The sequence below is a fragment of the Ambystoma mexicanum genome, chromosome 1p (genome assembly GCF_040938575.1).
Source record: "Ambystoma mexicanum isolate Mex_15411 chromosome 1p, UKY_AmexF1_1, whole genome shotgun sequence".
NCBI classification, from domain to species: Eukaryota; Metazoa; Chordata; class Amphibia; order Caudata; family Ambystomatidae; genus Ambystoma; species Ambystoma mexicanum.
This window is the reverse complement of record NC_090921.1, coordinates 633,855,814-633,880,396: the sequence shown is the minus strand read 5'-3', so window position 1 is coordinate 633,880,396 and position 24,583 is coordinate 633,855,814. Positions and strand designations below refer to the sequence as shown.

Below are 24,583 nucleotides of genomic sequence, written 5' to 3'. Positions count from 1 at the left end.
TATGACCTCGCTGCCAGCTCCTTCTCTTCCTCGTTTGAACCATCCTTCTCCCTTCCCTATGAAAAAGCTTAATGACATCCCATGCCCAAGTTTTCTCTTTGGTGGCTGCCATCAAGTGCGCCCTACATGATTTGTCATACCCATGTATGGTCACATTTTTACCTACTCCTCGCCCTTACGTCACCCCTGTACCACTTGCCCCCCTCTGCCACCTGTACCTCCTTATCGGGTGCCCTGTCTGTTTGTACCTCCACCATGCTCCTTCTCCTCCCATCCACCCTCACCAGTGCCTTGGCAGCCCCCCGGCATCCTCCTTCCCCAAACTCTGCCCTCTGCCCCCAAACCCTCGCCCCCAACTTGACCCACACCACAGACCAATCTCTCCCTTACTCACCTCTCAGTGGTCTGTCCTCTTCGTCTACTCTTGCCATCCTAGCCACAAAAAATATCAGTAGATCTACTCTGCCTGTTAGCTCAGCCACTAGGCCCGCCCCTAGACCACCTCTCCCGCACAGTACCATACCGCTAACCTCCCCCACCCTTTCCTCCTGCTCCACCCACTCTCCCTCTTCCATACTCTCTGCATCCCCCAATTCTCATGCGCTGTCTCTTCCCAGACCATGCAATCCCCCTCCCTGCCATCCTTCTCCACAGCCATATACTATGCTTGTTCGGTGAGCCCACCTGGGCCAGGTTGGTCTTCCTCTCGCCAGCAAGGGGCATCCACACCAGTGCTGCTTTGTCATCTTCTTGGAGGGGCCGTCCCAACCCCTTCCTGCGCCACTCTCCCCGGCAGAAGCGTCCCATACTCTGCCCTTCCTTCCGCTGTGGTAAGGGCCGTACTGCGCCTGCTATGCTGCTCTGCAGTCCGTAGGTACCGTCCTGGACCTCTCCCCTCCTTGTGTAACCACTGGCGAGGGCGTCCTCCCCCCTTCCTCTGCACTCTTCTTCAAGAACGTCCTCCCCTTTCTGCACCGCTGCCACGACCTCACTCCTCTCTGTCCCCTTCCTCCAGTCCTACCTACGCCGTCTTCTCCCTCACCCCACCTTCTGCATGCCCCTTCTCACTTTGCCCCTCCTTACCCCTGAACAAAGGTGTACCGTGCTCCGCATATCCTCCCTGCACTTCCTAACCCCCCCTCATACTCTCCTTATCCCTTACCAGCCATTTCCCTGCTGAAGGGGTGCATACAAATACGGATACGAGGGCCCCGTCCGAGGCCACCCTGCGCTGAGGTCTACCTTCCCTCACATCCCTTTCCCCTGCATCCACCAACTGGACCTTAGTTGCCATGCTAATAAGGCTGAAGGCCTCGCGCAGGGCCCGCGCATCCACTCTCTCCCTGGGCATGGCGCCCCCCTATCTGGCCGCTGCCCCCAAACTATGCCACGCCAATAGTGCACACACTAGTTGCAAGTTTATCAAGTTTTTGTCAGATCCTCTTTTATTTTTAAATCCACAAACCGCGAACCCCTGAGTCCCTCTAATGACAGCCCCCCTTGCCAGTGTCCCCCCAACAGTGCCCAAAAAATGCCCCGTCACACCATCCTAAACCCATGTTCCTGCTCTTCCTGTGCAGCTCTCGCCCGAGTTGGCGCACCTAAGGCTTCCCTGCCCAAAGACGCGACTCCTAACTCAGACCGCAGCCATAACTAAAGAAGGCTGCCCAATACCTACTGACGCACCACCCTTGAGTGGCCGCGCCACACCAGCCAGGAGGGAGCACCAACGCGCACCCCTGCCGTAGTGGACTCCCCCACCCTGACACCACAGGCCACACACCTTCCCTCATCCGCTGCTGTAGCACCAGCCCAAACTGGTCCGCGACCAAGGCACATTCCAGAAATCCCCCACCACCAGTCGCAACTATCTTGTCCCCTTGGCCACCACGCCCTGTAACCCCAGCTCGAACACCACTAAACCAGCTAGCCGGGCCCAACAGGTGCTGCTCCACCCCCACCGCCTCTCACCCAAACCCCTCATACATCCCCAGATAATATTCTTGTCCGTCTCCCTTTTTTCACAATTATATATATCTCCCAGCTCTGCTAACACTGGACAACTTGCCTGGCCACCACCCACGCACAACCCAGCCCAGGCCGACACACCACAACTATTGAGGCAAGGAAGATCAGGAACAACGTGACCCAACATGACACAATGGCCAATCGTTGCTTGCTCCCGAAAGTCGCCTGCCCCAATTTTCTCAGACCCGCTTGTTGTCCAGTGTGCAGCGTCCAAATCACCTCCTTGGGGGAAACAGGTACGCATTCCTCCTAGGGCCCCCCTTTTCAACAGACTGTACAGCCCTGCCAGAGCAACACTAAATACAGCAACATGTCCCTCTTCACAGCCCAAACAAGTTCCCAATCCTAAGAGTGTCAGGAGGGACTCACTTCCTCTGAGCGCTGCCTTCAAAAGGCTTCAGGTTCCTTTGGCTGTGTATCATCGGTGCTCAGAGACATGGCACTGGATAATCAGCTAGCACACACCCCAACAAACCAGAGGCTGACCGGCCCCCGCAGGGGGCGCTAGAGGGACGGCCTACATAGCGGGCTGTCCCCTCTGGCCACCCCCTTCCGGTTGTTGGTCATGCCTCTCCTCTTCCCCCCCCTTCGGCAAGGCGGAAGAGGCGTCCCCGGGGACCTGGCTTCCGGTTGGGTCTCCCCGGGGACGCTTATAAGGGCGGGAGCTGCGGCCCATCAGTCTCTTTGCCCAGCAGCTCCCGCCTTGTGTTAATCCGTGCCCAGCAGTTCCAACATCGATCAGCCGTCGCAGAGGAGTTGGTAAGTATCGGGGGGACGGGAGAAGGGTCTGCTCGCTGGCCGCCGCGTCAGCTTGAGCGGACCCGATTTATGCAATGTTTGAACAAATTCCTGCGCCGGGGGTGCACGCCACCCCCCCTTCCTTTTTTCTTTTACTTCCTGCTTCTGTTTTACCCCCTCAAACACTTTTATATGCTCTTTTATATGCTTTTGAGTGCTGGCGGGGTTACTAGGGTTGGGGGGCACGACGCTAAATGGTTGCAATATGAGGAGGCTCGAGGTAAAGAAAGAGGGCCTTAGTTGCAAATGTTTTAAATGGCTTTGTTGTATTATGCGTTAGATGGCCGCCGCGCCACAGAGCTGGGATGAATTCTAATGTGTCAGAACAAGTGATTATTGTCGATGGTGATGCCCCTAATGGCGAAAATGTTTTTTTTTTGTTCTCTTTAATTACTGTGCCGATGGCTTGCTCTAACGAGGATGCAGGGGGGGATACGTTTGGATACAAGTTTCATGGCCACCGTGCCGCAATTATTTGATCAATGATGCGTATTATGGTTTGTTCTTTTTAAATACTGTCCCTGGGCTTGCTCTAACGAGGATGGATGGGGGGATAAGTTCGGACACAGTTTTCATGGCCGCCGTGCCACGTTTATTTGTTCAAATGCTGCGTATTATGTCCGTTGGATACAACAAGTTTAATGGCCGCCGCGCCATGTGTGGTGTTTAGGGATATGCGGTGGATACAGTTCTACCTTCGCGCATGTTGCCGGAATGTAAGAGTCGACGGCCAGGTGAAGAGTCGGAGAGACTCGCCAGTTAAGTTTAGGCAAAAGCGGACCTATATTCTTTAAATTAAGTGTTGCCACGCCATGTGCCGATGGGGGCAGGTTTTTTATTGTAAGGCTAAATGACTTTTTCGGTGGAAGGGGCCGCCGTGCAGCGTGCAGTTGGGGATTGGATGCTGCAAGTTCTATCTGATTGCATGGGGCACCCCCCCCACCCTCGCCTCAGCTTAGTCATCATCGTGCAGCCCTTGGTGCCCTGACACTATAGCAGCCGGGCAACGTCATGCCCGGTAACGCGATTTGACTTCAGTGGATGTTTGGCGGGCGCATCAGGCACTGCATAGACAGGTGTGGTTCTCTGCCTCGCCCCCCCCCTTAAGTGGATGCCGCGACTTTTGTGTTTGGTTTATCATGCACAGCATGGACGGGCATTGTTGCCTGGATCTCCCGTGAACCGATGCCTCGGTTTTTGTGATTGGTGTATCGGCAGGCGGCAGCAGGTTGCACACAGCCACACCGCGACATGAAGGGCGGCACAGGGTTGTATGCCTCTTCGTCCTGGGCCTGGGCTCTAGTTTCGAGTGTTGTTTTGTATTTGAGCCTGAACGTTGTGTGTTCGGGGTGCGCGGGCGGCTTCGCCTCATCATGAGGGGCACCTGTTGCTTGCATGACTGATTCAGTTCTTTCTCAATGCCCATTGTGGCGTTGCGTTCGGATTGGTCAGCATGTTTTTTGTGGGCCAGCATGTTTTCTGTTTCTGTGTGGCCACCGGCCCTGATTGTTTGTGCTCGACCATTTGGCGCCACGCCACGCTTGCTGCATTAATGGTGGCAGGTTCCAGTCAGCCGCCTTACAAAGGGCTGTGAAGTAGACATGGCATCAGAAAGCATTAAGGCGGGTTGATCAAGCCAGGCGCTGTGGCACTATCCACAAAGGTTGTAAGAATCAAATGTTTGATTGCATGGTTTTTATTTTGAATACAGGACAGGCAAAGAAGCAGCGGTTAAGAAAAATGTAAGCCTTTTTTCTCGAAAAGATTAGAAGAGTGGTAAGGTAGAGGGCAAGGAATAATTTTCTTTTCATCAAGTTTGTGAAAACAGGCGGTAGGCAGGTGCACTTTATCCGGCCCAACACTGTACAGTACATTGATGAGGGTATTAATGTAAACCTTTCCCATCTTCAGTATAGGATGTCGTCGGTGGAGGACTCACAGGACCTGTTCCACTCCATTGAGGAAGTGCCCAACACTCCGGGTTCAAGTGAGGAGGAGGACGAAGGGGCCATCTGGGCGTTATTTCGAGAAAGGATGCGCAGTGAAAGGAAGGGCTGGGCTAAGAAAGTGCTAGGAAATAACCAACCACCGCCCCCCCAACAATTGGTGGAAGATGCCCAGATCTGTCCACCCCCCGTGGTAGATACTCCCCCCCCCGAGTGAAATCACACTGAAGCCCTTACCTGCCAATAGAAAACGCCAGCAAAAGGGTAAGAAAACAACTGAAATGTTGCAGGTGGTGCCTATGGTGCAAACTACCAGCGAGCTGGCGCAAGTTGGGACGGGGGCTACAGCCCTGCCACCGGTAGCAGCGCCGGGGGTCGTGAGTGTTAACCAAGTGCAAATGGGTCCCATAGCACCACCCCTGTTACAGGTTTCAGCTGGGAACTCAGGAGTAACGCCACCAGTCGGTGGCGCGGTAGGTAATGAAAGGTTTGGGATGATTTTGGAAGAATTGTTGTTGTTGGTCAGGGGAAGTGGGGCTCCTGCTGCAGGGGCGGCTACCCTACCGGTGGCGAGGAGCGTGTGGGAGGGTACCAGTTTGAGCACTACGAATAACCATCTACCCACCACTTCCGCCCCCACTGCTCCCGCGAGAGCCCCATGGCCTAGCATCAGCACCCCCACTCCTCCTCTTGCCTCACCTTCAGCGCCTTTAGGAGCGGAACAGTCTGTGACAATTGCCCCCTTGTTATCGGGCAAGTCATCCTTGGCCTGGCACATACCCCATGACATTAGAGAACAGATATGGGCCAGGAAAAAGATAGACATATTCAGCCTTTTGGCAGTAGAGGATGCCGGCCCCAATGTCACTTTAAGTGCTGAGGAAACAATAAGAGGCACCGGAAGTATCATCCGGAGGAGGACATCGCTAACTGGGAGAAAGCGTTATATATTGTCAGTAATAGTGATGGAAAAGAATCCTGAGCACGGACCAGGTTTGGTCAAATACAGGGAAACAATTTTAGGTGAGGCAAAGCAGTACGGTTCTACAGGGTGGATCGACTATGACAGGCAGTTTAGACATATGATGGAACAATGCCCCGCAGTGACATGGGACCAGAAAGAGATGGACGGTTGGGTCACTTACATGGGTGGTAAACAAAGGACGAGTATTGTCTGGGCAGATTTTTACAAAAGCGGGAAGAAGAACTGGTATGGTAAGCAAAATAACGGGGGTAAGGGGCACCCCTTTCACAATGCCCCCCAGGGATGGGGGGGCCAAGAGTCAGGAGCTGCAGGATCTGGTAGCACAAACGGAACCCAAGAGGACAGAAAAACAGGGAATAAAACATGCCGGTTTTTTAACAGAGGCAGCTGCAACTGGGGTCCCAAGTGTAGGTACAGCCATGAGTGTGGTATGTGTGGGGGTAGCCATCCACTGGTCAAATGTTTCAAGCGGGAAGGCGGCTCTGGGGGCAGGGGCCAGCGGAAAGGACAGTAAGAGCCTCATCACCACCCACTTCCCCCCGGTAACAATTGCAGCAATACATCATTTGGATTTATCTAAGAAGGGTCCCTCACCAGTCAATTTGCATGTTTTAGTGGAACACCTAAACCATTACCCCAGAAAGCGTGAGAGGGATTTGCTATTTCAAGGTTTCACAGAAGGATTTGTTATTCCTTACGAGGGACCCCTGACCTGCCGTTTTGCTAGGAACTTAACTTCAGCGAAGGATCTGCCGGGGGAGGTCGATAGGAAAGTGAGCAAAGAACTGGAACTAGGCAGAATTTCGGGACCTTTTGATGCCCCACTCCTCCCCAACTTCATTGTGTCACCCCTAAGCATAGTTCCCAAAAAAGAGCCGGGTAAGTACAGGCTCATCCACCACCTTTCCTACCCAAAGGGTGAGTCAGTGAATGACTGGTTGAGCTCGGAACTATGCTCTGTTCACTATGCATCTTTTGATCAGGTCATGCTGGGGGTTTCCAGTATGGGAAAAGGGGCTTTAATGGCCAAGGTGGATATTGAGTCTGCATTTCGCTTATTACCGGTGAATCCGGCCAGCTTCCATTTGCTGGGCTTCCAGTGGAAGGAGGGTTTCTTTGTAGACAAGTATATGCCCATGGGTTGCTCAGTATCCTGTTCCTTTTTCGAAACATTCAGCACGTTTCTGGAGTGGGCTGCGCGCAGAAGAGAGCAGCGGGGGGCAATGGTTCATTATCTGGACGACTTTCTATTTACAGGCAAGGAAGGGTCTGTGACTGTGCAATTGCAATGTCTGCTTTCCAACAATTGATGGGAGAGATGGGGGTTCCTTTAGCTCCTGAAAAAACAGAGGGCCCATGTAGGGTCCTAACATTCCTTGGCATCGAGATAGACACTGTTGAGGGCACTTGTAGGTTACCGGATGATAAAGTAAAGGGATTGAAGGCTGAGATTGTGAATAATTTGTTAAGGGACAGGACTACCCTGGAAAAAATGCAGCAACTTCTGGGTAAGCTTAATTTTGCGGCCAAAGTTATCCCAGCAGGCAGGGTCTTTGCACGAAGGCTGGCCAGGGCAACAGCAGGTGTGGTTCAGAAACAACACCACATTAGATTAAGCGCTGCCCTGAAAGAAGACTTAAAGATGTGGTACAGATTCTTAGACAGCTTTAATGGGGTGCAGATTTGGCAAACCCCGTGGGAGACCAGTGCTGAGATACAGATGTTTTCGGATGCTGCAGGAAGCGAAGGTTTCGGTGTGATCCTAGGGCCTGAGTGGTGTGCCCAGAAGTGGCCACAGCAGTGGCACAAGAAGGGCAGAACAAAGAACATAATGGTCTTAGAGATGTTTCCCATTGTTGTCGCATTGTTGTTATGGCCTAAGGTTCTGGCCAACAAGAGGGTGCGTTTTTGGTCAGACAACAATGCAGTGGTACGAGCCATTAACTTACAGTCGGCATCCTGCCCAGCAATGTTGAGCTTGCTCAGAAAATTGGTGGAATTATGTCTGTACCACAACATTGAATTTAGAGCTCGACATGTGCCGTGCACTGCAAATATTGCTGCTGAGGCTCTTTCTCGCTTTCAGTGGTCCAAGTTCCGGAAGGCCCACCCGGAGGGCAAACTGGAGGGAGCGCAGTTCACATAGGAGTGGTTGCAGCTGGTGGTGTGGACAGGGCGCTCGCCGAGTTGAGTGAGCGCTCACTCACGCCCGGAGTAAGATGTAGATACCAGCAAGGTTATGGTAAATTCAAGAGCGTGATCTCTTATCTGCAGGGCGAAAATCAGACTGCTGAGGAAGAGGTACGCGCTTTTGTGGTTTGGGCACAAACAGAAGGCATGTCAAAGAGCTGGGCGGCATCGCATTTGGCTGCGGTGGCCTTCCACTTCAAACTGGAGGGGAAAGGTGATCCCACAAAAGGGTTTTTGGTGCGCTCTGCATTAAAAGGCTGGGCCCGTTCGGAGCCAAGGTCTAAGGATGTGCGCAGGCCAATCGACTTTGGGTTATTGGTAAAGTTGTTGGCCATGTTACCTAGCATATGCTTCAGTGAATATGAAATGGCGCTATTCAAGTTGGCATTCGCAAGGGCCTTTTTTGGGGCATTTAGGATTAGTGAGCTAGTTTCTGCATCCAAGAAGGACACATCTGGGAGGGTCATTGCTTTGGGGGATGTATCTCTGTTCCATAAAGACGCAGGTGAAGGGGTCAGTATATTGTTAAGGAAAAGCAAAACGGACCAGCAAGGAAAAGGTTATAACATAGTATTACATGGGGCCCCCCTCGCGGGATGTTGCCCGGTACACCTTTTTAAGCTCTTTATACAATTAAGAGCCACGAGTGCTGGCCCCCTGCTAACCCACGCCGACACTTCCCCCCTTTCTGTATTCCAATTTCGCAAAGTGCTGGCAATGGCTTTGAGGGCCTTGGGCATCCAAGGTGAAGGATGGTCCACACATAGTTTTAGGATAGGCGCAGCTACCACAGCCTTCCAAACAGGGCATGTCTCCTCGGGCGATCATGAAGGTGGGTAGGTGGGAGTCGGGCCGTTATCGGCTCTATGTCCGCCCCCAGCACAGTGCATTTCCAGAAGAGTACTAGATACCAAGCGCACTCAAGGTCCGGGGCTGGGTAGCTGGGCGGGTTAGATCCTGGGGGATCGAAAAAACTTATGATATGGTATGTTTTTCCCCACAGATGATGCAGTGTGGCTGATCGGCCACTCATTTGTGGCACGGGCGGAGAAAAGGGCTAGGCAATGGACGATCGGCCACAACCTGGGATTCAAGGGTACCGAGTGTTATGGCTGGGCACTCCTGGAATGAGGTGGCACTCCTTGCTGCCTGCCATTCACTGGCGACTCCAGTGGAGGCGAGCACCAAGGAGGTTATTGATTCATTTAGGGGGCAAAGATTTGGCCAAGTTAGGTCGCGGACGCTTGCTGGCCCAAATACAGGTGACTTTGCGCATAGTGGCGCACGAGTTACCAGGACAGAAATATTCTGGTCGGAAATGGTGCAAAGACAGGTTTGGAGAGACGCCATTTCTGTGGCTGGCATGGAAAAATCCAGGAAGCGCCTCAACAGAAGTGTTGAGAAATTCACCAAGGCAGAGGGCCTGGGGTATGGAGGGCATTGCTGCTTGAGCTCCATGCCTTCCCATTTTGATGCAGACGGGGTCCACTTATCTGACAAAGGCAACAACGTTTTCTTGACTGCTATACTGGGTGCGCTAAGGAGGGCAGGTTGCAGATAAACCAATGGTGAGTATGGTAACGATGTGGATGTTAGGTGAAAGTTTGAAAGAGAAGTAAGGTCCTAAAGTTTGGGGGCATTGATGGCAGCGTGAGCCACCATCAAAGCGTGGCGGAGTATCGGGGCGGTCCTAGCCAATGAGGGACTTCACGCTGCAGCTGCAGAGGCTCGGGATTGGCCGGGCTCGAGCCGATCCCTCGACGGGCACTGACTTCCCATCCTTAGGGCTCTAGGCCAACAATCTCCTGGTCAGTGCCCCCGAGTGTCCCGCTGGTAGTACCAGTGTAGCTGGGAGTAACCAGCAGTTTGTCAGTTTTGCAAGTGGCTAAAGAGGTGACATGGTTCACCCGTATCTGACTGTTTTTGTGATGTGGCTGGGACCGTCCCAAGTTGTCTTGCTCCTAATAAACTGTGACCTTGTGTTTTCCAAAGAACCTTTAAAAAAAGTTGTCTGTGTATTCATTTCATTGTTTTATTGTACTGACCAAAGGAGGGGGGGTGTCCAATGGGAATCTCCCCGCTATGTGGCAGGGCCCCCTTTTTCTTCATATGTGTCAGTATCCTAGCCAATTTTGAGTATCCTAGCTGAGGTATCATGCTCTTGCTGAGTGTCTATGTCAGGAGGAGTGGAGGTTGTGGGCGGTGGCTTTTAAAGTGTTAAGTCGTTGTCACCCCTATTTGACATCACTGGCTAGACCGGGTAAACTCAAAGTTGGTAGCTCTTTCACACTACTGTCTCTGAATTCTTACAATAAAAGGGCTGCTATCTGATTTTTGTATTCTTCTGTTACTGTCTGTTGGTGCATCACTATTTCATTTTACCTTTGTTCTCAAAGGGGAAATATTTAAAAGGGGGTTTTAAATAACATGGCAGCCATATAGTTCACAATATAAGAACTTTCAAGTTTCCCATGGTCATGCGTGAGAAGGTCATCCAGTCCTGTTTTTCCCTTTGGCTTCTGCGAGTTGTAGTTTTTTCTTTTCCATTTCAAAACTACAAGTCCCAGAATTCCAAGAAAAAATAGGGCTGGATGACCTTCTCAGGCAGGGCCATGGGTTGCTTGCGCACTCTGGGATCTCAGTATTTCGGTAAGCGGCATTCTCTGCACTGGTGTTTTCAGAGCCTTTTATTTTGAATTAAATTGAAGTGTGCATTTAGTAATCCTTTAATGGATCCTTTTGGATGTTTCTGAGCACAAACATATCGGTTTTGGCTGTTTTAGCATGATGGTGGCAAAGAATGTGAACGGTTTGAGGCAGGCGACAAACAAGGCAGTTACCTGATGTTTCCCTACGCCGTGGACGAGAACCAGTACCACAGCAATTGGTTTTCCGCATGCACTATCGACTTCATTGGGAAAATCCTGCATTCCAAGAAAGACCAGTGCTTTGTGGGTAAGTGGCACTGACTTCATTGCCTGATACTATGCTCCCCATTGATGAAGTATTGTGATTCTGCATGTTTGTGTGTGCACCTGTACGCAGAGTCACAGACTTAAAAGGTTCTTATCCGTTTATAATTGCATAAAGGGTTCTTGGTAAGCAGGGCAGTTTCTAGACAATATTGTGTCCAGGGTGAGACACCAGAACATGCCCCCCCCCAACTTTGCTTCTCTGCTGGTACCCAACACTGAACTCCCTCTCACTCCAAAATCATTGCGATTTAAATAACTTTTTATTGACTTTTAAAGTTAATAAGTTTACAAAGTATACCACATTATTACTAACAGGAATTCATTTTCATTATCCAATGTGTATGCTCATTGTCTAAATGAAGGGCACTCGCCTGTCGTGTCCTGGAGAGGACACAGTTAACGGAGCAGCCGAGCTCCATTACTGAAAGCACCCGCCAATGGGAATGCGGGAGAATCGCGCATGTGTGATGGGGGAATCTCGCGCTCGGCAGCTACCGGCACAAATAATAATGGCAGGTTGAAACCTCCTCCGGCTCGGTGTGATTCACCAAAGTTCATTCCAGTGCACTAAGAGCAGTTCCCTGCCCCTTTCACACAGGGAGAACCCGACAATGGCGACGAGGATGGGATTCCAGTAAGAGGAACCGAAGTTCAAGAGATTGAATCCCGAGGCCTTTGCAAGGACATCTAGTCTCCAAAATGTCAAAAGGGGAGCCAAGTGAAGAGGATGTCCGCGGTGCAGAATTACTTGCATGCCCATGATGAAAGCGTGCCTGACAGATTTGACAGAAGGTTGTTAGTGAATCTGGTCGGAGATGAGGTAGAAGACCTTATACCCACGTTCCTGCGAGAAGACGTCAAGATATACACAGGCCTCAAAGAAGTGCTGAGCACGTACTTCGCCCATCAACACAACATTGACCAAGAGAGACACCTTTTTAATACAATGTGCCAGCTGGTGGGTGAATCGATGGACGCCTTCACAAGTCGTCTTTGCAAGCTGGTGGCACACTATGACTTCCATAAGTTCACGAACGAAGAGGCCTTCCGACTGAGGATCATATGAGGATGTCTGTCATCGTCATTCAGAAACAAGTTTCTCCAAGAACCTCTACCGCTGGCCACTATATTGCAGATGACCAGTACAGAATCCAGGGCGGATGCACAAGTTTAGTTTAGTTTAGTTTATTATTTGATAATGCGCACCAAAACCCAGGGGTAGCCGGGCGCAGCAGTCACAAGAATACTTGAGCTTAGTTACATACAATAGTGCATACAGAAGATACAGTACAAATGTTATTAACAATTTAGCAAGCATGTATAAGGGTACAGGAGGTTCCTATACCACGAGGAAGTCAGGTCAGGGAACAGGAATGACATAGTAGTTATTCACCATGGGTAGCCAATGGTGAGTCAGGCCAAGAGTGTTAGTTAGTTGGCGTTAGACCAAAGCCACTTTTTTACGTGGCGTCTAGAGCTCGATTATGGTAGATTATCTCTCAGTGCGGCAGGGAGGGTGTTCTATGCGCAAGCAGCTTTTACAGGGAAACTGGCTCCGCCCGTTTTTTTAAATCTAAATTTGGGAATTACCAGCAAGAGGTGGTTAGCTGCTCTTGTGTGGTATGTGAACGATTTTCTATTTAGTTTATCCGAAATGTATGGAGGGGCGTTGTTGTTCAGTCCTTTGTGACTGAGGGATAGTGTTTTAAGGAGGATTCTGTCGCAAATCTTTAGCCAGTGATGCTCTTTCCTAGTATTGGATATGTGTGCTCTGCGAGGTATATCCAGAGCTGCTCTAAGGGCATTATTTTGTAGTGTTTGCATTTTGTTTATGATAGACTTGCTGGCCCCCGAGTAGAGGGCATTGCAGTAGGCTAATTTCGCCATTACTAGGGCGTTGGCTAATGTTATGCAGTTGGATTTGGAGAGGTAAGGTCTGCAAGCCCTGATTAATTTGCAAGTGTAGGCCGTCGAGGAAGCGAGGGCATTGGTTTGTTTTTTGAGAGAGAGTGTAGCGTCGAGGTAGAAACCTAGAGTTTTTACCTCAGTTGCCACTTTGATTAAATTGCCATCAATATTGAAGGCACGGTAATTGGGACTGAGTTTTTTGAGGTTGGAGTCGGAGCCCAAGATCAGTATCTCGGTTTTGTCGTTGTTCAGGCAGAGGCCGTGAGAGGCCATCCATGCCTGAATGAGGAGATAAATCTTATTTACTAGAGCTTTATCTTCGACAAAGTTGCTAGAAAGTGGTATGTGGATCTGAGTATCATCCGCATAGTTGGTGTATGTTATCCCCAGTCTGTCAAGTTTGTCGAAGAGTGGCTTAGTGAAGATATTATACATTGTGGGGGAGACACATGAACCTTGTGGGACACCACAGGTGATATGTATTGGGTCCGCCGAGGCTGAAGGGGAGAACACTCTCATCGTTCGGTTGGCCAGGAAGGATTGTACCCAAGCTATAGCTTCACTTTAGAAGTAGGCGGCAGACGCTAGGTGGTTGCATAACACTGCATGGTCCACCAGGTCAAAGGCCGCCGATAAGTCAAGGAGGAGGAGCATAGAGGTGTTGCCTTTATCCTTCAACTCGTCGATTTGAGTCTTACGGTCAATTAGGGCCGTTTCAGTGCCATGTAGTGGTCTGAAACCAGATTGGCGCTATCCTAGTAATTAGTTCGTCTCTAGATAGTTTTGTATCTGGAGGTAGGCTACTCTGTCGAATTTTAAGGAGAAATGGTACCGTAGTGATGGGCCTGTAATTAGTAGGGATGGCTGGGTCAAGGGTCTGTTTTTTGAGGAGGGGCAGTACCCAAGATTGTTTGAGGTTAGTGGGTACAGTGCTAGTCCTAAAGGATGTGTTAATTAGCTTAGCTATGAAGGGTGCTAAGTCTCTGGCTGCGTCCTTAATGACTTGTGCAGGGCAGCTGTCGCCTTGACAATTGGAAGGTTTCAAGGAAGATATCACCTTTTCAGTTTCCACTATGGATATATTGGTGAATCTGAATGATTCACAGTTGAATTGGGTGACTGTTCTGGGTGTATCAGGCAATTGGGTAGTCTGGGTTGCATTGGCACTCGGGGAGGCTTTTTTTTGCAATTTTAGATTGAAGAGTTGTAATTTTGTTCGCTAAGGCATTTTGGATACTCGTGCACCATTATTTCTCCTTGGGAACGTTGTCAATAGAAGCAATCGGATTTTCCATTTCCCGAAGGATGGAAAAGAGTTCTTTCGAGTTGGAGTTAGCTTTGCTAATTCTCTCGTTAAATGTATCTTTTTTAGTTTGAATTATTTGGAATGTTTGGCAAGATTGTCAAGTAGAGTTTTATTCTCAATTGATGGTGTGTGCCTCCAAATTGCTTGTAGTTTACGTTTTTGGGTTCGTAATTCTTTAAGATGGGGGGTAAACCATGAGTTAAGGTGGGCTTTTCGTTTACTTTTGCGTTCTTTGATAGGGGCAATGGCGTCCAATGCTTTGGACATAGTATTGTTAAATGTCTCCACTAGCGTATTTGGATTAGTGTCAATAGTACTAGCTCTAAGATCTGGTAGGAGAAGCGGAAGTAGTTTTTCAACCGTAATGTCTTTTTTGCTTCTTCTTGTATGCATAGGTGGAGCTGTTTCCAGGTTGGCTGGCTTAGGAGGCTCTATGGTGGATGAGATGCAGATAAGGTGGTGGTCAGTCCATGTCTGAGGTAGTATATTGGAAATGGTGGTAGTGCAGTTTCTGTTAGCTATCCAGTCTAATATGCGACCTTTCATGTGTGTAGGGGCTAAGACTTTTTGGGTAAGGCCATGATTGGTTAGGATAGATTGGATAGAATGGGTCTGTTTATCCTCAACGAACGGAACAAGTGGGCTCCACTGGATATTAATCTTTAGTATAAGTATAAAGGTAGAAACAGAAAAATGGAGATTCTCAAAAAAACTTTAAGGGAGCAGGCTGTGAAGAGTCTGGAGACACCCTGACTCGAAAAGTAACAGTGGAGAAGAAGACTAAGTATGGCCAACTTAGTCACACAGCCGCTCTCCGTTGTACCCAAAAATGGGTTATGGGATTAGTAAAACTTTCTTCAAAATTGTTCCTGTATACAAACAGAACTACTTGTATCCAATTTCGAAATGGTAGTCAGAAAAAAGTCCAGGTTATAGATGAATTAGATAATGGTTTATCAAAACAATATTGATCAGAGCAAGACACTAATACAATCTTAGTGAGGATGCAGCTGCACATCACATGGAATCGACTTAATATGCCAATGCATTTCGGAGTACACAGACTCCTTCATCAGGGCAAGTCTTAATTGTAACAATGTGGACACATACCGCAAATATACATGTGTGAGTCAATAAAAGAAAAGTAGTTGAAACACATACCAGAATGTAGAATGTTCAAATTAGCGTTGAAATGAAAATTGGGGAATAAACAACAAAAAAACTGCAGTAAGTGAAAAAGCAAATGGTAAAACATTGTGGTACTGTGGAGATTGAGAGACAAATGGTACCTCTATTATGGTGTGTAGCCAGTGTAGCTTTTTAAGATGTCAGGCGTGTTGATGAAAGTAACCCACGCAGTCCAATGAAGGACAGTAGTCAAAAACGGCTTTCTAAAATAATAAAAGTTCCAATAATCAGAGGCTGAATGGAATAAGGTGAGACAAGTAGCCTACAGTAATCTAAATGTAATGTGGAAGTACCTGAATGTGCAGCGCGGCCGTGAAGTAAGTCGTCCGATCGCTGCAAAGCATTGCCGTGTTGTGGCGTTGCTTAGAAACAGGTTATTTAAATAACCACGTGACCGCATCGCGTCTGGAAAAAGGCACGATGCGGGTGTATTACAAATGGCTCTGCATACGCGATTTGTGGGCCCTTAAGAGGCAAACCAAGCAAATGTGTAATCTAATGGGGGAAAATAAGGAATTCTAGAGTGTATGATATCAAAAAATAAAAAATCGAATAAGCAAGGAACTAGAAGAAATACTACGAGAAAAATGCTAGGTCAATGTAAAATAGCAAGCATGGAGAAAAAAAATATAACATTCAAATTATATAACCTAATGAGGTTAAATCAGGAATTCTAGAGTGCATGATATTAAATAATGAAAATATCGAATAAACATGGAAATAGAAAAAATCCTGCGAGAAACATGCTAGATAAATGCGAAATAGCAAACATTGAGAAATAAATAAAAGTCGCTGAGGGTGACATTGAAGCAATGCCACCTTGGGTCCCAGACCAGACGTCTGGGAAGTGCGACAGCAAAGTTTACACGAATGTGTATATATGTAACACAATGTGAAAAGGTAGAAGGCCAAATAACATAGTCGGCATGCGAGTTTTACAATGAAGGTGGTATAGGTTAGATGTCTCATAGGGACACAGGCAGCAGTTACAGAAAAAAACAACTTGTAAAGCAGCTGGAGTGACAAAAGGCAGTGGAATGTTGTCATACGTAAAATGTGAAATCCATGTACATAAGGTCTCAAGATCAAGGTAGAGCCAAAGTACAAGTGCTTACTGTAACACTGTCAATATACCATATGCAGATATAGCAATGATGAAAAAAAAGCTTGTAAAGCAACTGGAGTGACAAAAGACAGTGGAATGTAGTCATACGGAAAGTATGATGTCAATGTGTATAAGGTCTCAAGTTCAAACTAGAGCCACAGTAAAAGTGCTTGTTGCAACAATGTCAATATAACATCATCAAATATAACAATGATAGTTAATCTCTTCATTGAGCCCATTAGGAGATAAACTCCCAAGTTTGTCTATCCAAAAGGTTTCTCTCCTATTAAGCCGCAGTCCAAAATCCTCATGTGGATGGACCTTGTTCAATACCTCAAGGATCAGGAACTTGATTTGGGTTAAGTTGTGTTTATTTTCAATCCAGTGGCGAGCCACCGCAGAATTAGGATTGGAGTTCCGGATACAAGAACGATGTTCATTCCAGCGTACGTTTGCTGCTCTCGTGGACTGGCCCACATAGTACTTCCCACAGGGACACTTAATGCCATATATAATGTTGGTACTGTCACAAGTTCCAAAAGTTCTCAATACATTTTTTTGGCCTGTGCGAGGATGGTGTATTATGTTCCCAAGTACCATGCTTATTCGATTTTTTATTTTTTGATATCATACACTCTAGAATTCCTTATTTTCCCCCATCAGATTACACATTTGCTTGGTTTGCCTCTTAAAGGCCCACAAACCGCGTATGCAGAGCCATTTGTAATACACCCGCATCGCGCCTTCTTCCAGACGCGATGCGGTCACGTGGTTATTTAAATAACCTGTTTCTAAGAAACGCCACAACACGGCGCTGCTTTGCAGCGATCGGACGGCTTACTTAACGGCCGCGCTGCACATTCAGGTACTTCCACATTACATTTAGATTACTGTAGGCTGCTTGTCTCACCTTAATCCATTCAGCCTCTGATTATTGGAACTTTTATTCTTTTAGAAAGCCGTTTTTGACTACTGTCCTTCATTGGACTGCGTGGGTTACTTTCATCAACACGCCTGACATCTTAAAAAGCTACACTGGCTATACACCATAATAGAGGTACCATTTGTCTCTCAATCTCCATAGTCCCACAATGTTTTACCATTTGCTTTTTCACTTACTGCAGTTTTTTTGTTGTTTATTCCCCAATTTTCATTTCAACGCTAATTTGAACATTCTACATTCTGGTATGTGTTTCAACTACTTTTCTTTTATTGACTTACACATGTATATTTGCGTTATGTGTCCACATTGTTACAATTAAGTCTTGCCCTGATGAAGGAGTCTGTATACTCCGAAATGCATTGGCATATTAAGTCGATTCCATGTGATGTGTAGGTGCATCCTCACTAAGATTGTATTAGTGTCTTGCTCTCATCAATATTGTTTTGATAAACCATTATCTAATTCATCTATAACTTGGACTTTTTTCTGACTACCATTTCGAAATTGGATACAAGTAGTTCTGTTTGTATACAGGAACAATTTTGAAGAAAGTTTTACTAATCCCATAACCCATTTTTGGGTACAACGGAGAGCTGCTGTGTGACTAAGTTGGCCTTACTTAGTCTTCTTCTCCACTGTTACTTTTCGAGTCAGGGTGTCTCCAGACTCTTCACAGCCTGCTCCCTTAAAGTCTTTTTGACAATCTCCATTTTTCTTTTTCTACCTTTATACTTATACTAAAGATTAATATCCAGTGGTGCCCACTTGTTCCGTACCTCGATTATTGCTCCGCCCGTTTGTAAAGACACACAGAAGTGGAGGCACACACCTATCGACATTACTTTTGAAACTGTTTTCTAGTAATACATTTTTCGAGACCATAGAAAATAACATGTCCTTTGAAGACATCGAAGGACTTTCCAATAAATGCGCAGAAACCTTAGGGTTTTCCACCGAGGAGGCGGCTGCCATACTCGAACTCATTAGTGAGACAACCATCGGCACACATGCAAGTGCGACCTAAACGGATCAAACAACTTGAATATTTGATACGTAAAGAAATCAATCGGAAACTCCACGCAATTACATTGGGTCGTTACTTTAAGAACCAACGAATCCCCAGAGGTTTGCGGATCCAATTGCGTCCTACGCTATGTAAAGAAAGTAAAGAATTTGTATGCAGGTGGGAAGCCATTTTGAACAAATGCAGTCTCGACCTGATTCTTCTAACAATTCAAGAATTGTCCAAAAACTTGATTTCCCTCCATACTGAAATTAAAGAAATTTAGAAAGAACTTGTAGACTCGTTGGGCAAGGAAGAATATGATATCATTCTAGCAGATATCAACACTAAACTCGAAGAGTATAAAACTGAACTTGAGCAGAAGAAAGTGAAAAAGTTCAAAAGAGATACCTCTGATTACATCAACGAAGAGGTATATACTTGGATGGAGAAATACGGACCAACAGCTCCCAAGAAACTATACAAATATCCCTCTGACAATACATCTAGCTCAGACTCAGAAGCACAAAGGGACCCTGATACCCAAGAAGAGCAGGCACAGGGCAGTAATTCTAGTTGCATGACGACTCCGTCAATGCAAACACCCACAACTACAGCTTTTTTAGGCGCACGACCAAAAGAACCCGCAGGGGGAGGAGGAAACTCAAGGAACAAGCCACAGACATATCTACAACTCAAGAAAACCTAGTCATCAATATATCCCACAGAATTCTTAATAAGATGGAAGAAGACATACTACAAAAGGGTCTGAGCTTTGTACCCACGTACAGTACTACATTGTTTGACACCAAGATCGAATTGTATAAATTTGTGAGGAAACTGAAACTTAAAGTCTTCTTTGAAGAATTAGAAATGCATGAAAATACATCCAATGCCCCTGATTTTCAAGAATTCAGAGCTAAGAACGGTTTCATACCTCCCATTTCTGTACCATCTATTGACATATTTCAAAAACTTGTGACCAAGGACCTGCAACGGATAAGTTACAAGACCCCACCACATAAAAATCTTAAACCCCATGAAATTAAAACCATCAGGAATCTTTACTGTGACAAAAACATCACGGTACGACCAGCAGACAAAGGGGGTGCGTTGGTGATCATGAACACCATTGATTATAATACTGAATGCAATAGACAATTACAAGATCGCACCATCTATGCACCTTTGGATCATGATCCTACAGTGTCCATTAAACAAAATCTTGAAATTTTACTCGACAAAGCCATGGAACTGGAATGGAAAAATGAACACACTCGCAAATTTTTGTACAATAACCATCCGAGAATCCCTAACTTTTACACACTCCCTAAGATTCACAATGATGCAACCAAACCACCGGGAAGACCTATTGTTGCAGGTATGGACAGCATAGATCAACCGCTAGGTGTGTATATTGACTTTTTTCTCCAACCTTTGATTCAAAAAACGTCTACTTTTATCAGAGATACTACACACTTTCTACAGAAGCTGAATACTGCCACTTTTCAACCGGACAACTTGTTATTTACGATTCATGTCAAAAGTCTATATACTTCGATACCCCATGATTTGGGCATGGAATCAGTAGAATGGCTTTTGTTGGAAACACCTGAGATCTGTGCACAAAAAGAATTCATAATGGCTGCCCTCCAGTTTCTAGCGGAAAATGGATATTTTCAATTTCACAATACATTTTTTCTACAGGTCTCTGGAACATCTATGGGTGCCACCATGGCACCGTCCTATGTGAATTGCTTTATGTACAAATTTGAAATGGACAACGTACTCCAAAAGCCAGATTGGAACAGGCATATACATCTATGGGCACGTTACATAGATGATGTTTTTGGAATTTGGACAGACACAGAAGCTACTTTTGATACTTTTTTTAATTACTTGAATAGCATTGACCATCGGATGCAGTTTACCAGCGAAATATCCAAAGACAAGATCACATTTTTGGATGTACAAATAACCAAGAGTAATACTGGTTACAATACTACACTTTTCCGGAAACCCACCGATCGCAATAATTTATTGCACAGATTGAGTTTCCACAAACCCAGTCTTCAGAGAAACTTGCCATATAGTCAATTACTGCGTGTAAAAAGAATTGTGAGCGATCCCGAAGATTGTCTAGCCCAACAATTGATAATGAAAGAAAAATTTCTATCTTGTGGTTACAAAACATCTGAATTGGATTCAGCATCACAGAGAGTGAGTACATGTGACCGCAGTACCTTGTTATCCAACACTGTCAAATCCCCAAGAGAACTGAAATCACCAGTATATGTCTCGAAATTTTCTGTACAGAGTAACACAATTAAAAATTCCATCAAGAAACACTGGAACATCTTCAAAAACGACATAAGAGTACAGAATTTGTTCGACCAACTTCCCAGTTTTCGCTACCAGAGAAGTAGAAATCTGAGAGATGAACTGGTTCACACACGACCCGGTTTGAGAGACCCTGTTACCCAACGAACTGGGACATATCCCTGTCTTCACTGTGCCAACTGTAACCTGATACTTAAGGGGAACATAATACACCATCCTCGCACAGGCCAAAATTTTTTATTGAGAACATTTGGAACTTGTGACAGTACCAACATTATATATGGCATTAAGTGTCCCTGTGGGAAGTACTATGTGGGCCAGTCCACGAGAGCAGCAAAAGTACGCTGGAATGAACATCGTTCTTGTATCCGGAACTCCAATCCTAATTCTGCGGTGGCTCGCCACTGGATTGAAAATAAACACAATTTAACCCAAATCAAGTTCCTGATCCTTGAGGTATAGAACAAGGTCCATCCACATGAGGATTTTGGTCTGCGGCTTAATAGGAGAGAAACCTTTTGGATAGACAAACTTGGGAGTTTATCTCCTAATGGGCTCAATGAAGAGATTAACTATCATTGTTATATTTGATGATGTTATATTGACATTGTTGCAACAAGCACTTTTACTGTGGCTCTAGTTTGAACTTGAGACCTTATACACATTGACATCATACTTTCCGTCTGACTACATTCCACTGTCTTTTGTCACTCCAGTTGCTTTACAAGCTGTTTTTTCATCATTGCTATATCTTCTTATGGTATATTGACAGTGTTACAGTAAGCACTAGTACTGTGGCTCTACCTTGATCTTGAGACCTTATGTACATGGATTTCACATTTTACGTATGACAACATTCCACTGCCTTTTGTCACTCCAGCTGCTTTACAAGTTGTTTTTTTCTGTAACTGCTGCCTGTGTCCCTATGAGACATCTAACCTATGCCACCTTCATTGTAAAACTCGCATGCCGACTATGTTATTTGGCCTTCTACCTTTTCACATTGTGTTACATATATACACATTCGTGTAAACTTTGCTGTCGCACTTCCCGGACGTCTGGTCTGAGACCCAAGGTGGCATTGCTTCAATGTCACCCTCAGCGACTTTTATTTGTTTCTCAATGTTTGCTATTTCGCATTTATCTAGCATGTTTCTCGCAGGAATTTTTCTATTTCCATGTTTATTCGATATTTTCATTATTTAATATCATGCACTCTAGAATTCCTGATTTAACCTCATTAGGTTATATAATTTGAATGTTATATTTTTTTTCTCCATGCTTGCTATTTTACATTGACCTAGCATTTTTCTCGTAGTATTTCTTCTAGTTCCTTGCTTATTCGATTTTTTATTTTTTGATATCATACACTCTAGAATTCCTTATTTTCCCCCATTAGATTACACATTTGCTTGGTTTGCCTCTTAAGGGCCCACAAATCGCGTATGCAGAGCCATTTGTAACACACCCGCATCGTGCCTTTTTCCAGACGCGATGCGGTCACGTGGTTATTTAAATAACCTGTTTCTAAGCAACGCCACAAAACGGCGATGCTTTGCAGCGATCGGACGACTTACTTCACGGCCGCGCTGCACATTCAGATACTTCCACATTAAATTAAGATTACTGTAGGCTACTTGCCTCACCTTAATCCATTCAGCTTCTGATTATTGAAACTTTTATGCTTTTAGAAAGCCGTTTTTGACTACTGTCCTTCATTGGACTGCGTGGGTTACTTTCATCAACACGCCTGACATCTTAAAAAGCTAAACTGGCTACACACCATAATAGAGGTACCATTTGTCTCTCGATCTCCACAGTTCCACAATGTTTTACCATTTGCTTTTTCACTTACTGCAGTTTTTTTGTTGTGTATTCCCCAATTTTCATTTCAACGCTAATTTGAACATTCTACATTCTGGTATGTGTTTCAACTACTTTTCTTTTATTGACAAACACATGTATATTTGCGGTATGTGTCCACATTGTTACAATTAAGACTTGCCCTAATGAAGGAGTCTGTATACTCCGAAATGCATTGGCATATGAAGTCGATTCCATGTGATGTGTAGCTGCATCCTCACTAAGATTGTATTAGTGTGTTGCTCTAACCAATATTGTTTTGATAAACCATTATCTAATTCATCTATAACTTGGACTTTTTTCTGACTACCATTTCGAAATTGTATACAAGTAGTTCTGTTTGCATACAGGAACAATTTCGAAGAAACTTTTACTAATCCCATAACCCATTTTTGGGTACAGCGGAGAGCGGCTGTGTGACTAAGTTGGTCATACTTAGTCTTCTTCTCCTCTGTTTATCATCAACATCATTAAAGCCCAGATTAAAGTCGCCTAGCAGAAGGAGCTGGGTAGGGTCTTTGATGATGTTACTGAGGAGGCTGGATAGGTCTTCTTCAAAATTACCCAGAGAGCCTGGTGGTCTGTATACCAAGAGGACCGTTAGGATACTGTTGTTTGAAATAGGAAGTTTAGCGGAGAGGAGTTTGCAGGATGTGATTTCAGGGTGAGGGCAGAGTCTAGCAGCTAATTTAGTTTTGGCAATTATAGCAAGGCCACCTCCCCTGGAGTTGGGGCGATCGTCTCTTAGTATATTGTAATTGTCGGGTATGGCAATCATGAGTGCGGGACCTGCGGCATCATGGAACCATGTCTCAGTGATCACAAAAAGATCTAAGTCAGCTGAGGCAAGTATGTCGGCAATTTCAGTATTATGTGCTATGAGGGATCTAGCGTTGATGAGGGCACCTGACAGGGTGGAAGATGTAGTTTTCCCTTGTGTGATTCTAGGCGGGGGAAGGTTAGGCTTCTTCTGGACCTGCGGTTGGTCTATTTGTGTCTTGGGTCGTCTATCTGCAGATCGGGTAGGCAAGTTGCAGTTGGGAGCAGTCATGATAGGACTGGCCCCTAGAGGAATAGTTTGTTTATTTTTAACGTCATATAGACGTGGCAGTCTAGCTCTGAGTCGGATGTTTCTCTCTAGCAGGTTACATGGAGTGGTATTGAACTGGTCCATTGTTAAGATACAAGCCTCCCAGATCTAAATCACCAAAGTGCCTGGAAGGGAGCAGATTTATCAAGCCTCGCCAGCAGTCCGAAGCAGATACGCTAGTGGCAACATGTCCAGAGAACCTATTTAATCTGGAAGACGTTATCGGTGTGGCCTCCCATTCCCACATCAGGAAGGAGTGAAGTGTCCGGCATCCGGACGTGCCTGCACCAAATGCGGCAGGGAAAATCACCTGGCTGTCATCTGCAACTCTCCGCCTGGACGGCCACAGGGGTACAGTTGTACACTGCCCAAACAAGTATTCAGTACACACAGCAATGGCCCAAGGGGAGATGCAAGTGCGAGGTGAGATATCTTGTGTGACACGTCAGACAAGTGACAGGAAGGTCCCTGTGACGCTCCAAATTGATGAATCGGTACCGCCTGGTGCTCAACATCCGCGGATGATTCTGGGGTATTACCCAAATTGACCTTTTACAATTGACCTTTTGCACAATTGACCTAATTATAGTGGTCCTAATTGACCTTCTGCACAATTGACTTTTATATTATTTTAGTTATTTTATATATGTATTGGGTTGGTTTTGGATTATAAATAGTATAAGGGGTTTGGGAGGGGAATTGCGGGGGTTTTTGGATTGGGTGTAGAGGTTGCAGGGGATTTCGCCTGCATATATTTCCTTATTGACCTTCTAAATTAGGTCAATTCTCCCGAGGTCAATTCTCCCGAGGTCAATTGTGAAAAGGTCAATTAGTATACAACCGATTCTGGTACATCTACAGCCACTTGTGGAATAGGAGATACAATGTCTACTGAGCGAAGGTATAATAGAACCC

At 46.1% G+C, this 24,583-nt stretch overlaps 1 protein-coding gene across 2 annotated transcripts in view; it reads left to right on the top strand.

Annotated features, from left to right (window-relative positions):
- LOC138577770 (disintegrin and metalloproteinase domain-containing protein 10-like) overlaps positions 1 to 24,583 on the top strand; it is a 680,452-nt gene that overhangs the window by 452,496 nt on the left and 203,373 nt on the right. For both annotated transcript variants that reach the window (XM_069649653.1, XM_069649654.1), the window contains one exon: positions 10,731 to 10,902. In XM_069649653.1, the coding sequence (XP_069505754.1) occupies positions 10,731 to 10,902 (172 nt within the window). The remainder of the gene's footprint in view (positions 1 to 10,730; positions 10,903 to 24,583) is intronic.